Raw genomic sequence first — 15,129 nt, 5'->3', positions numbered from 1 at the left:
AGACTTTTGACTCCTTATGATAATAAAAATATGAAAAAACCAAAACATAGGGGCACGGTCATGGCAGTTAAAGGTTTTATGTTATAAAAATATTTGATCTAGTGTCATTATCCAGAGAGGAAACAGTCGGCTGTGTTTTGTATGGAGAAAGACTCGGTCTCCTTTCCTCTTAAAGCTGTCAAAGTTAACTTGTAGTCATCAGTTAAATGTTGTTCGTCAAACAACAGATTATGATTGAAAAGGCGACTAAAAAACTGTTATCATGAAGACTCATCAAAGCAATGTTTAGTTTTTGACTTAAAATGTTAAATTAACTTGCGTATATTGAATAATCAATTCATTAAACATAAAATGAAAATCGAATAAACTTGATTATTCTAGTAAGCTTCGAAAGCATTTTGAAGCTATACTATTTATCTTTTGATATTTCATTCAAAATATTGAAATACTTATTGCATAAAGATAAATAATAAATTTATTTAGCTTTTATATCTCGGCTAGTCTTGTTTTGTTTTTGACTATTTTATAAAAAATCTTTAGGTTCGTATGATTTCTTAGGTTTTTACCTTTTTAGTGTTATTCTTCAGTTTAGGTTAGGTTAGATTTTTTACTTTTTTAGTGCTAAGTTAATAATATCTTAATTTGCTTTTTATTGACATTGTACTTTAATTTAAGTTTTTCACGATAAAATTTTCTGATTAGGCGTTAAGTGTTTCAACACTTTTTCACTTCTTTCTCTTTCTGCTATTATAATATCTGTAACTTTCGGTTGGTCTAGACACATCTTAGCCGGCCTGTCCAGATAAGCCGGCGACCGTTTCTCGGTTAATGAATGTGCTGATAGAACTCTGTAAAAAAATTAACACATTCGTTTTTATTTAACTAAAAAAAATTAAAAAACACACTTTGCCTATAACATTAGTATAGATATAATAAAAGTGTGTTTGGCTTAAAACAATGCAATTATGACGACCCGCTGGCGCAACGGTTGACGCACTGGCTGTTGCGCCAGCGGTCGCGGGTTCGATTCCCGCTCACGACGGACATTTATATCGACCATATAGATGTTAGTCGTGGTCTGGGCGTTGTGTTTGTGTATTGTATGTGTTTCCGGACTCCCAACACAGGAGAAAATCCTACTGGAGGATCTGTTGAGTGTGTAGCGTTGAATTATAATATTTACGCTCTAGAGAAGACAACTCTTAACAAAGTCCTGGTGGCGGTATTACAGGACTTCCAGTTGACCATATTGTATTCATACTTGAAGAATAAAGTACGTCCAGATCCAATCGGGTCTTACAAAATAATTATCTTTAATAAGCCTCTATTTCTATATAGGAGAAGCATCGGAGCTCAATCCTAATAAGAGTAACAATCGCTATCAGGTGTATATGATAACAACCAGAAACGACAGCTTAACTTGCTATCCACAGCACAGTGGGAAGACCTACAAAGACAGAAGCTTAGACCGGAAACTAATATTTTACAAATACAAATCTGCTGCGTTCGGGAACTGAATCCGCAACTGCCAGTATTTAGGCTAGCGGTTACACGGCACACATGAGCAGTCATCTTCAGGTGCATACAGGATACTTACAAGATCGTGGTCTCCTTCCTCCTCTAGCCTTACTAGCGCGGTGACTGGGGGGACTTGGGCAACTTTCATTCGATTGTGACGTATTATCATTTGTTTGATTCTCATTGTCACTTGATTCTTCTGAAACGTCTGTTGCGTTTGATGAGTCAAGTGCAATCTTTTTACTTGAACCACCAGGCGCGGTGACTGGGGTTGGCATCCTTTTATTCGATTGTAATGTAAAATCTTTTCTTTGATTTTCTACATCGCTTGATTCGTCGGATTCGTTGGAATAGTCTGTTATGTTTGGCGAGGTGACCGTTTTCCTATTGCTTAGACCGGCAAACTTATCAGATTTGTCAGTTTTGTTTGATAAAGTCATTATTTTGCTTGGACCGGCGGATTCATCGGAGTTGACGGTTATGTTTGATGAGGCGACCGCCTTCTTTTTGCTTGGACCCGCGGATTTATCGGAGTTGTCGGTTGCGTTTGATGAAGTGACCGCCTTCTTTTTGGTTAGACCGGCAGACTTATCGGAGTTGTCGGTTGTGTTTGATGATGCGACCGCCTTCTTTTTGCTTGGACCGACAGGTTTATCAGAGTTGTCGGTTATGTTTGATGAAGCGACCGCCTTCTTTTCGATTTGACTGGTGGACTTATCGGAATGATCTTTTGAACTTGATGATGCAAGTACCGTTTTTTTTCTTCGTCCGGCGGACTTACCGCACTGACATGTTGTGTTTGATAAGGCGAGCGCCATATTTTTGCTTGGCCCGGCGGTATTATTGAAATGATCGGTTGTGTTGAATAAGGCCATTTTTTTCTATTGTTGTCGGGCTTATTGGAATGGTCATTGGTGTTAAGGCGTGGCTTATCAAAGACAAACACTTTCTTATATATTTTTTTAACAGTACACTATCATTGCAACTATCGATTGAAGAAATGGACTCATCGCTACTTCTTCTGTATTTATGGTTATTGCTGCAAGAAGGTCGTGCTTTCTCTTGATTTTTATTAACTACTCCACTTTTCACCGACCTATTGTGTTTATCTCTTTGTATTTTCAGATTTCGTGCGTCTAGCGATTTTAATAATTTTTCGGATTCCTTCTTAGCCTCCTGAAGTATGATTTCTAATTCTAAACACTCCTCCAGCATTGCCAATAGTCGCGCAAGCGGTTTGGGGATTGTTTTTTCATTACGAATATTCTTTAAAACTGTGAACAAAATAATTTAAAACATTTATTAAATCAATTATAATAAAAATAAAAATACAAATATTATAAACACAGGGCTTGATTAACCCTTAGGCTAATTAGGCTGCAGCCTAGGGCGCGAGGAACGAGGGGAGGGGGGCGCTGAAATCGTGCCATCGCATGCACTAATCTAGCATCATAGTATTTCAACTAGACCGAGACAAAACATTAAAATTAAGTGCGCTTGTAGAGTTGTAGAGCTTTTAGCTTTTGAAATAAAAAAAAATATAGTAGAATGAAATCCATTGTGAAAGGTGGTAGGCGTGCTTCTTAAAAACTCAGCATTAAGTTGTATTCCTTAGGAACGTACGAACGTGTGTTGATATTATGTTAATCATAATTTTTTAATACATAGAAGCTACAACAAAACTATAAAGCACTCAATTCTGTAAACTGAAGATATTTAACAATAATTGTGTTTGCTCGCAAACGAAAAAACTTCAATTACATCGATTAGTAATACAACGTAGGTAGACGAAAAAATAGTCAAGTAATATAAAAAGCATTAATCGCAATGTAAACACGAGAAGAAATAACAAAATGGCGACTGCAAAAAGTAAATCTACCTTCTGGGTACGGTATTCGCATGTATAATAAAAACCCACAAACGATTTTGCATTTGTATCAACACGAAGGAGATGGAGACTAATGGCTAAAATTTAATAAGTATAAAATGGATAATGTTTTAAAAAATTGGTTTTATATAATGAATATGGTTTAAAAAATGGGTCATATTTGTTTTATCTAAAATATAAAATATCAGCTCAATTCTGAATCTGGAAGCGAAGAAACACGATAAAGATAGGCTTCGTCAAATTAATTGCTTATCGATTCAACCATAATCGATTATAGAATTTAAAGAGAAAACTTGCAAACAAACAATAAAAATTTTAAAAATAATATATCAACCAATAAATTATTAAAACGAATTAATAAAAGTATTTAATAATTAATAAAGTATTTAGATGCACAATTGAAGTTGTAAACAATAAAGTGTCTCTATATAAAGTTACTTACATTAATAGCGAAAATATCAATTAACCATTACATCATCATCATCATCACAGGAGCCTTTCGCAGTTCACTACTTGACATAGGCCTCCACAAGTTTACGCCAAAAATGGTGTGAAATCATGTGTTTTGCCCATAGTCACCACGCTGGGCAGGCAGGTTGGTGACCGCAGGGCTAGCTTTGTCGCACCGAAGACGCTGAACCATTACATAGTATAAAACAAAGTCGCATCCCGCTATCTGTCTGTCCCTATGTATGCTTATATCGCTACAACTACGCAACGGATTTTGATGCGATTGTTTTAATAGATAGAGTGATTCAAGAGGAAGGTTTGTATATGCATAATACATGCATAATATAGTAGAGATACACTGATAATTTTAGAGGTTTCTATTGTGATGTCTTAAATATACACATATTTTTCATCATTTGCGCTTACATTCCAAACGGTGGCTGAACCCTACGAGATAGATCATAATAATTGTATTTGCTCGCAGACGAAAAAAAACCGACGTCAATTACATCGACAAGTAACACAACGCAGATCGACGAAAAAATAGTCAAGTAACTTCGCGTTATCAAAGATTACTCAAAAAGTAGTTGTCAGATCTCGATAAAATTTTAATGTGACCACGTGATAAACATCAGCTTTCGATTAAATAAAAAATTATCAAAATCGGTACACCCAGTAAAAAGTTATGCGGATTTCCGAGAGTTTTCCTCGATTTCTCTGGGATTCCATCCTCAAATCCTGGTTTTCCTATCATGGTACCAAACTAGGGATATCTCCTTTCCAAAAAAAAAGAATTATTAAAATCGGTACATCCAGTAAAAAGTTATATGGTATAATACAACATAGGTCGACGAAAAAAGCGTCAAGTAAAAACGTATTATTAGATGTAACTCGAAAAGTAGTTGTTAGATCTCAAATAAATTTAAATGGGACCAAAAACCGCACACCACCTTTCGATTAAAAAAAAATTGTCGAAATCGGTCCACCCAGTCAAAAGTTCTGAAGTCACATACATAAAAAAAAACAGTCGAATTGAGAACCTCCTCCTTTTATGGAAGTCGGTTTAAAATAACGTAGTACAGTACTGTACACCTTAAAAAGGTCTACAAAAAAGTCCGCGATGATACCTATGTGGCTATCTCTTAGGGATAATCCACAGTAACCATTTTTTATCCTTAACTTTTTACGTTAAATATTGGTTTATTAACGAAGCGATTTAAAGCAATACAGCATAATTCCTTATCCATTTAAATACCCTAAACACATTTTGCATTTAATATAGATCAATATGACCCTTTAGAGCATGTAATTTAAATGAATATTTTCAAATATATTACAGATTTAAAATGCAAGGACATAGCGGTTGCGGCGGCACTGGCCGGAGGGCAGGCGGCCGCGCGTGCCTAAATAAATAATCTATACATATAATAAAATGGTAGGAAAGTCAAAACTGTATATTTAATATATTTTTCGGCATTAGCGCTGTCGTATGCAATTAGAAAGGAATTTATAAACAACAGATGCAACGATCGCGCCACCTAGCACATCGTTCGATAGTCACCTACCCTCATTTATTATATTACTCGAATTGTTCTGACGTGCATAAAACGAACGGTGTCACCTCGGCTAAGGCAGTCTTGGCTCTGGCTTGGCACGATACACCTGTTGTATCCTGCTAGTAGCTTAACCTAGACTCATTCAATAATTAATTTGTGCAATCGAATTAATTATTACCTATTACGATTAATTTGGCTAGGCGGGACGTATAACTCGAGCAGTGAAGGTGAGCGTTGATGCGCATTGCAAAGGGGGCCTCCTTAAACCTACACCTGGGTCGCAAGTCCTAGGCACTGCTCTGAGTTACTCCCTATGCCACACGATAGATTGGATCGGATCGCATTACAATTTTGTTATAATCATTTTAAGTACTACCTACATAGTATTGTAAAGAGTGCGAGTATAACCTACGCCCGTGCCTTGCAAATATAGAAAAGGAGTCTTCCAATCAGTCGAAAGACTACATATTTTTTTTAAAAGAATACTTGAGGTGTAATCTATAATCGACACCGAAGCCAAAAATATAGTTTTTAGAATTTTTGTCTGTTTGTCTGTATGTATGTCCGGGATAAACTCAAAAAGTATTGCATGGATTTACTTCAAATTTGGCACAAATATTATTAAGAAGTCGGGTCAACATATAGGATACGTATTATCACGCTATCACCTACGGGGAACGAGTACATGTGTATGTATGTATATATATATATATATATATATATATATATATATATATACTAGCTGTGCCCGCGGCTTCGCCCGCGTTGAAATTAATGTGTCACGAAGTTTTCCCGGCACACTTCCAGTGAAATTCTCATCAAAATCGGCTTAGCCGTTCCGTAAACCTTCCTCTTGCCAATGGTGGAGCCCTCTCTTCAATGGTGAAACCGCATAAAAATCCGTTCAGTAGATTTTGAGCGAATCGATCACATAAACTTTTGGGGATTTTGTTTTATAAAACACTAACTGTTGCCCGCGACTACGTCCGCATGGTTATGAAGATATGCATTACTATTAAGATGTTTAACGCAAATATTTTTTTTATTTCAGTCACTTGAAATGCTTATCAAACTGAGTATCTTTTTAAAAGGCACAATTTAGTATAATTTAATAATTATTTTTATACAACCTCTATACACCACATTTTTAGTTTTATTTTCAGGCTGTATATCATCATCATCATTACAGCCTATACAGTCCACTGCTGGACATAGGCCTCCACAAGTTTACGCCAAAAATAACGTGAACTCATGTGTTTTGCCCATAGTCACCACGCTGGGCAGGCGGGTTGGTGACCGCAGTACTGGCTTTGTCGCACCGAAGACGCTGCTGCCCGTCTTCGGCCTGTGTATTTCAAAGCCAAGGCTGTATATGTTTCATACAAACTATCAACCCCAATTAAACCCCCTTAGCGGTGGAATATCGTAAAATCCGTTCTTAGCGGACGTCTGCTAACTATAATCTACCTCCCTGCCAAATTTTATCTTTGTCCAACCTGGATGGATAGACCATCCAGCGGTTCTTGAGTTCTCGTCATGAGTGAGTTAGTGACCTTTCTCTTTTATATATATATAGATTACGATGCATTATTTGGACACCTCCTCACCATCTATGGAGCATATATTTTAAATTTCAAGTCTCTTACTTCAAAAACATAAGACTTTCATACAAACTTCCGATCCCCGTTTTTATCCCCTTAGGGGCCGATTTTCGTAAAATCAGTTCTTAGCGGATGTCTATGCCCTATAAGGCACCTACCTGCCAAATTTCAAGTTTGTGGCTGTTATAGTTTCGGAGGTTTCGTGATGAGTAAGTGAACTTACCATCCCCCGTATTCACTCCAAAAGAGAGTTGATTTCTAAAGATACATTATTTGGTCACCTTTCTACCATCTATACAGCATACATTCTAAATTTCAAGTCTCTTACTTTAAAAACATAGGACTTTCATACAAACTTCCAACCCCCGTTTTACCCCCTTAGGGGTCGTTTCTCATAAAATCCGTTCTTAGCGGATGCTTATGTCTTATAAGGAGCCTACCTGCCAAATTTCAAGTTTTTAGGTGTTATAGTTTTGGAGATTTCGTGATGAGTGACCTTTCGCGTTTATATATATTATAGATTATAGATATATTCGAAAGTGTATGATAGTACTTATTTAAATACTAAAGTGAAATCTTTTTGAAGAAAACGTGCTTCTCAGCGCGACAATTTTTCGGAAGTAGTTTAAGGTTAGGTGAATAAGTTGAAAAAAGAACTGAATAGAATAGGTAGGTCTTTGTTGGTAGGTATCTTTGTTGTTCATAATTGTTTATTTTCTTTAGTTTTTAGTCGAACGAATTTTATCTAAGTCCAATATTTTTTACTGCGGCACACAATAATATGGCAATTTGTTCATAATCATATGAGCTCAAACAAGAAGTGAATAAATTTTATAAACCATTAATAAATCGCAGAGTCAAACTTTCAACGCTGTAAGCTTAGACTTGAGCGTTGAGTGTTTTCACATGGTTATAATATGTCGCTCTTTCAAGAGTAACCTCTAAAGAAAACACGTTTGTATTGTCTAATGACAAAAAAGCTGTGAACGTTGTATATGAAGACATTCTGTAGTAGATATATTTAGTATCAGCATTGCACCTGTGCGAAGCCGGGGCGTGTCGCTAGTATTTGATAAACCAAAATGATTATCGATTTCGTATTGATTGAAGATAAATCATATTTTTAATGACAATTTTGAAAGCTGACTGACGTTGATACTAGCTGTTTATTTTCCGCACCGACCACCGCGCCGTGCGCCATCTCCTCCCGTGTCCTGTCACTCGTTTCGTGTTATTGAGTTACTATTACTACGCTATTAATAATATACCTAAGTTCAATGTTTCGTGTTTACTGTTTTCTGATGCGTTCTGAGTCCATTCCTGATGTTTATTAATGGATTCGAGTTATTGATATTTGTTATGTATTTTCAAATATTCTTCACTAAATATAATAAACATTAGTGCTACAACAACTTAGCAATCGGTTTTTTTTTATAAACAGTAACATAACCTCACTTTAACAAAACGTTTAATAAATCAGCTCTCAGATAGCAAAATATAGAAAATTTTCAGCAAGTGTTCAAAAAGCCTAAATGCATTAATTGGTATTGACCGTATGGAATCGTTTCCACCTCCATTATATTGGAACGAAGTTCCTTACGGCAGGCTTGACATTTGGCTGGGCGACCGAATTGAAAAAAATGTGATACTAAAACCGTAAGAAAAATATATAACGGAAGTGACGTAATATCTGTCACACGACTATTATTATTATTTTGTTTGATTTATTTTATTTTACGGTATTTGTTATTTTCTAAAATACCTACTACGAGTAAATTTCCTAAATACTTTTATGTACTTAATTTAAAACCAATCAACAAAATAAAATAAAAAAATCAAAAACTAGAAAATGTACATAAAATTCAACATTTTTTTTTTCAAGTTGTGTTCTTTTATACTATCCGAAGGAACTTTTTTTTATTAAAAACAAATTAATAGATACAGCGTATTATTCGGTGCAGGATTATATAATTGATAAAGGTATGTGGACTTAGTGTCGCTGTATTTCATGCAAGATACTAGCGACCTGCCCCGGCTTCGCACGGGTGCAATGCTGATACTAAATATACTACAGAATGTCTTTATTTATAGTATGAAGCTAGCTTATAGCATGGTCATTAACATAATAACAACATTCAAATATGCGTCGTTAGATTACACGTTGTTACAGAATGCGTTGAAGAAATAATGGTTCACTGCTCGTTCCCCGTAAGTGATAGCGTGATAATTTGTAGCCTATATGTTGACCCGACTTCTTAATAATATTTGTGCCAAATTTGAAGTAAATCCATGCAGTACTTTTTGGGTTTATCCCGGACATACATACAGACAAACAGACAAAAATTCTAAAAACTATATTTTTGGCTTCGGTGTCGATTATAGATTACACCTCAAGTATTCTTTAAAAAAAATATTAAATATACAGTTTTGACTTTCCTACCATTTTATTTTATGTATAGAAATATAGAAATGACGACTTTTGAGAAAGCACTTTCGAAATTTTTTTTTGTTCTTCAGCCTATTTGAATAACTTTATTTTTGATTGTCATTAACAAGGCTTATGCTTTCATGTCATTTATTATTTAGTTACAATAAACGATTTCTTTCTGTCGGGATGTTTTGTTTCTACGTATCTTTATTGCACGTGCACATGCTAATCTTAAAACAATTCAATTAAGACAATGGGTACCTTTCGGCATATCTGTGGCGTTTATTGCCGATGGTTTCAATAGAAGTATTCAGAGTCATTGATAACTTTACATTGATTGTAAGTTATTTTTTACAAAGGGAAAAAAATAAATTGTAAACGACGATTCATAGTCTGTTTTGCAGTCTATTTGAACGAAACAATTTTTAAATATTTACTTGATAACAAAGCTCTGAACACATTCCAAAGGAGAAGAATGTCAACTGCTAGTTTTATAATAATAATAATACAGTTTGTCAAATTCAAAACTTTTGCCAACATGTTCTACTGATTTTCGGTGTGCAAATGTTAGTTTAATGTAACACAGATAATTAATTTTAATTTATAAACTGTTAAATAAACGAAATAAATTATGTCATTAAAAAAAACAAATATGAATATAAATAAATTCATAACAAAATCCATGTCAAATATGATCGTTTAAGTAGTCATTAACATTATAATATAATTTATTCAACAGAAATTCATAAAAAAACCTTCCTGAATACTACCAGTGCCTACCAAGTATGTGCCTACCAGTATCCTTACAAGAGCCTGGTATTTTATTACATATTCGAATTGACATATGAATTCTGATTCATGAACGCGTAGTATGTTTTACTTTATACATATTACAAGGTGTATTATAATTCTGGAACTGAGGACATCGTAACCCTTGTTACTTAACTAAACCTACATCAGTAAACTAAGTAACTTAGTGAATCTAATGTACAGAAACTCAAAGTTACGTTTGTGTACTGTGTAGAGTACCTGGCCATAAATTATGTTCGGTAACTAGCTGTGCCTGCGACTTCGTCCGCGTTATTGGCATAATTTTTTTTAATTATGAACCTATTGACATGAAACAAACACTAAATGTTAAGTGAAGTTTCTGAGATTAGCGTGCAGAAACGCACAGACAAACAGACAAAAATTCTAACAATTATTGTTTTGCGTTAAAGGTCCCAACTCCCAATAATATTTTCTCTTTTCTCAGTATTATTTTTTGTTTTTTTTTTTTAATTTTAACCGACTTCCAAAAATGGAGGAGGTTCTCAATTCGATTGTATTTTTTTTTTATGTATGTTACATCAGAACTTTTGACAGGGTAGACCGATTTCGACAAATTTTGTTTCAATCGAAAGGTGGTGTGTGCCAATTGGTCCCATTTAAATTTATTTGAGACCTAACAACTACTTTTCGAGTTATATCTAATAATGCGTTTTTACTTGACGCTTTTTTCGTCGACCTACGTTGTATTATACCGCATAACTTTCTACTGGATGTACCGATTTAGATAATTCTTTTTTTGTTGGAAAGGGAATATCCCTAGTTTAGTACCGTGATAAGGAAACCAGGATCTGATGATGGGATCCCAGAGAAATCGAGGGAAACTCTCGAAAATCCGTAATAACTTTTTACTGGGTGTACCGATTTTAATAATTTTTAATTTAGTCGAAAGCTGATGTTTATCATGTGGTCACATATAAATTTTATTGAGATCTGATAACTACTTTTTGAGGAATCTTTGATAACGCGTAGTTGCTTGACTATTTTTTCGTCGATCTACGTTGTATTACTTGTCAATGTAATTGAAGTCGGTTTTTTTTTTTCGTTTGCGAGCAAACACAATTATTCTCATATATCTTCCATGTACAGACAGCGTACGTTACGTACGTTACGTATCATGCGTCAGAGACATCGCTCTACGAAGTTGAAATCAGCCGATCGTCTCTTTCTAAAAATGTGAATTAATGTTACCGGGTACTGTAATCTTCCTATTGATTTAAATGTAACATCAAGAGAAGGTTTTATGCCTGTTACCTCATAAAATTTTACAGTGAATTTTGTTTTTTTTTTTTTTTTTTTTTGAGAACAAACGCGGCTATGAACATTATTACGAGTATATATAATTAGCTATTACCTCAGAAATTGTTACAGTGATATAATCTGTATTTTTATCCTTGTCGGTGTAAATTGAAATCATTTCTTTTTTTTAACTTTGCGGGTAGATGTTGATTGCATTAGAAGTACCCATACCGGACTACCTCCTTTCTCTGCGTCCGCAGCAAACGTGCGAGAAACACTTCTGATGCCATCAACATCTACCCACAAACTTCAGTCCGCAAAAAAAAACCGGCTGGAAAATAGCCATATTGATTTAAAATTTTATAATGCAAAATAAGTATTACAATTATAAAGACATATTCAAATTTATTTATTTATATACTAGCTATGCCTATAAGTTATTGTACAGTTCGCAGAGTTATAAAATAAATAAAATTTTAAAATAAAAGTAACTTAAGTTAGTCCTTATTACATCAGTTATCTGCCAGGAAAAGTCAGGTCAAAATCGATCCAACCATTTTAGAGATTAGCCCGAACAAACAGACAGACAGACATACAAAAATTGTAAAAATATTATTTTGGTATATACATCCAGTACGGTGTATACATACAGATCCATTTAGTTAAAAGCGGTTAATATTACAAACACTCGAATTTTATTTATTCCTATAAATAAAAAATAATACTCACCTTTGCTCTGTTTTGACATCTTATTTTGTTTGATTGTTTTACAGTCACTAATTTCTTACTTAAATTTTTGAATTGGAAATTTAGTCCGGATCAAAACTTAGAGAATTTACTAAATGCAAGCAAAAACGACCACCAAGTAAATGAAGTAAGAAGTTCCTCGTTGCATTATTACCCGCAACTCAGGTCCCTAAAGTTTACCAGTATATAAGTGTATAATCTATGGTTTTATTGCACCCATACTACTCGCAGCATTGTCAGGGACACGTTATCGAATACATAGTATCGAAATATCGATACTCGTGAGCAGTATCGAAAAATAAGTATCGCAATCATGAAAATATCGCAACATTATCAATAGTTTTAGGTATCGAGTACAAACAGAAAAGTACTCGATACCTGGACATATTGATCGTCGCTTCAAATTATCGTACAAATTTCAGTCAACCAAAAAAAGGCGGTACTCACTTAAAACTTTCGATACGATACCTGCCAAAAAGTACTCATTGAGTAAAAGTATCGAGTACAAAAGTATCGGTATCGAATAGTAATGTACTCGTACCATAAAGTATCGATACTTTGTTATGTCGAGTACATTCCATTCGATACCGATATTTTTGTCCTTTTTTTAATAAATTCTTTCTGGCAATGGGTAATCATAGAAGTTACATTTAAAACTTGCGACAGTACGGCTTATGTTTCTGGTTATGGCAACGCCATCTAGTTCACTCATTCTGAACCTTCTAAAACATTTGATTGATCCTTGTTCGAAATCGTTCCTTCAGTTCACAGTTGTTAAGTTCCTAACCTTTCCTTCATTCATTTACTACACTAATCAATCACTCATTCATTCACTAGTTTCCCGTTGTCATTTAATTTTACCGTATTCGTTACGCGCATTGTTTTTCTGCTGAATAATCACTTCATAAAACATAAAATGAAAATAAAATCGTATCTATTATAATAATTAATTATTAAGTATGTTTCACGAAATTCGAATAAGCTTGTTTATTAAAGTAGGCTTCGAAAGCTTTTTGAAGCTATAATATTTTATCTTTTGATATTTTATTCAACATATATAAATAGTTATTGCATAAAGATAAATAATAAATTTAGCTTTTATATCTCGGCTAGTCTTGTTTTGTTTTCGACTATTTTATAAAAAATCTTTAGGTTCGTATGATTTCTTAGGTTTTTACCTTTTTAGTGTTATTCTTTAGGTATTTACCTTTTTGGTGTTAAGTTAATAATATTTTGAATTGCTTTTTAAAGTTTTTCACGATAATTTTTTTAGTATTTCAACACTATAATTGGCGTTTATAGCGGTATCATATTTTTTTTGTAATACGCATGAGTCATTACGTACCGATTATAGTATATTTTTTTGAGGATAAATAAGGAGCCTTTTCACAACAAAGTAAATTGATAATAATTATTTTAAAGCATAGGTATGTTTAAACTAAAAATTAAAATTAAAAAGTTAATTTTTTTTTTAATTTTTAAAAATTTTTGAATTTTTGAATTTTTTTTTTTTTTTTATTATTGATTTTACTTTTATTCTATTTAATTTTAGTTTTACTTATTGATTTTTTTAATATAATTTTGTTTTGTTTTTTATTCTGAATGTTGTCTTGTCTTGTTGTACTAACCCAATATGGACTTATACTTTGGTCTGAAATAAAGTATTATTATTATTAAACAGATTTCATTTTATATAATTGTCTTTTCTCGCAAACAAAACCGACTTCAATTACATCGACAAGTAATACAATGTAGGTAGACGAAAAAAATTAACAAACGCACTAATCGTCAATACGATTTTCGAAGGTTTCGCTTGAGTTCTTTGGGATGTCATCATACGATCCTAAGACCCTTGGGATATCTTCTTTTCAACAAAAAAAGAATCATCAAAATCGGTTCATAAACGACGAAGTTATCTGCGAACATAGGTACATAAAAATGTAATTATATATAATATATAGATACGGTCGAATTGTGTAACCTCCCCCTTTTTTGAATCAAGTTAAAAATTACTTATACCAGCATGGGATATCTGTAAGAGAGAGATAAGAGAATCAATATGTAAATTTTTGGATTAAAATTTTAAATTTTAACATAAATCCTGGTAATATGTAAAACAAGGTTTTAAATTAACGCCCAAAAAAGGTGTAGTTAATTTTAGTACAAGGTATATTGAAATTCTTTAAATATTATCTTTAAGTACAAGCATATTTTCACAAAGTTTTTGATAAATAAAATTAGTTTAATAAACACTTAAATTTTAAAATTTGTTTCGTGCAACTCGGCGTAAGTAGATAAAAATATTTATTGGATAAGCGCGCGTCCAACGAAAAATAAAGTACACGTGATACGGTTTTTTTATAGCCTCTTCCTCCTCAGTGTGATATTTCGAGATTTTTACGACCCCGTCTTCAAGCCTAACGTGATTAATAGACGATCATCAGGTGATTAAAAAAAAAGCGAAAGTAGCAGCGCCATCTAATTGTTACACGGGATAGCTTTTGCTCTCTGCATTTAAAATAGTTTCGTCTGTGTCATATAGATGGCAATAACAATATCTTCACCCTGAACTGTATGACCAATTTTACGCGGTTTTGCTTACTAGGCAATTATAAATTTCATATTTTTATATGGCATTTATTTATTATTATGGTTTAGTTTACGATATCATCTTTGTATTATCGTAAAATCACGTTTAATGAAGTTCTTTCTGCAACGATAACATCTAGATGGCGCTGTTGTAGATTTTACTCGACTTTTTTTAAATTATACGTTGTTTTTCTAGCAGCGTCTTTGGTGCGACAAAGCCAGCACTGTGGTCACCAACCATGATGAATATGGGCAACACACACGAGTGCACGCCATTTTTTGGCA

The 15,129-nt window shown here is 33.6% G+C and overlaps 1 protein-coding gene across 1 annotated transcript; it reads right to left on the bottom strand.

The window, feature by feature from the left end:
- Positions 1-622: 622 nt before the first annotated feature.
- Positions 623-2,393, bottom strand: LOC123661438 (dentin sialophosphoprotein-like). The gene is made up of 2 exons (XM_045596399.1): positions 1,598-2,393; positions 623-848 (listed from the first exon to the last, which is right to left on the bottom strand). Coding segments are annotated over exons 1-2 (798 nt in total). The 3' UTR covers positions 623-846.
- Between the last annotated feature and the right edge of the window lie 12,736 nt (positions 2,394-15,129).

The sequence above is a fragment of the Melitaea cinxia genome, chromosome 17, assembly GCF_905220565.1.
Source record: "Melitaea cinxia chromosome 17, ilMelCinx1.1, whole genome shotgun sequence".
Lineage (NCBI taxonomy): Eukaryota > Metazoa > Arthropoda > Insecta > Lepidoptera > Nymphalidae > Melitaea > Melitaea cinxia.
Note: the sequence above shows the minus strand (reverse complement) of the source record. Positions and strands in the feature narration are given on the sequence as shown.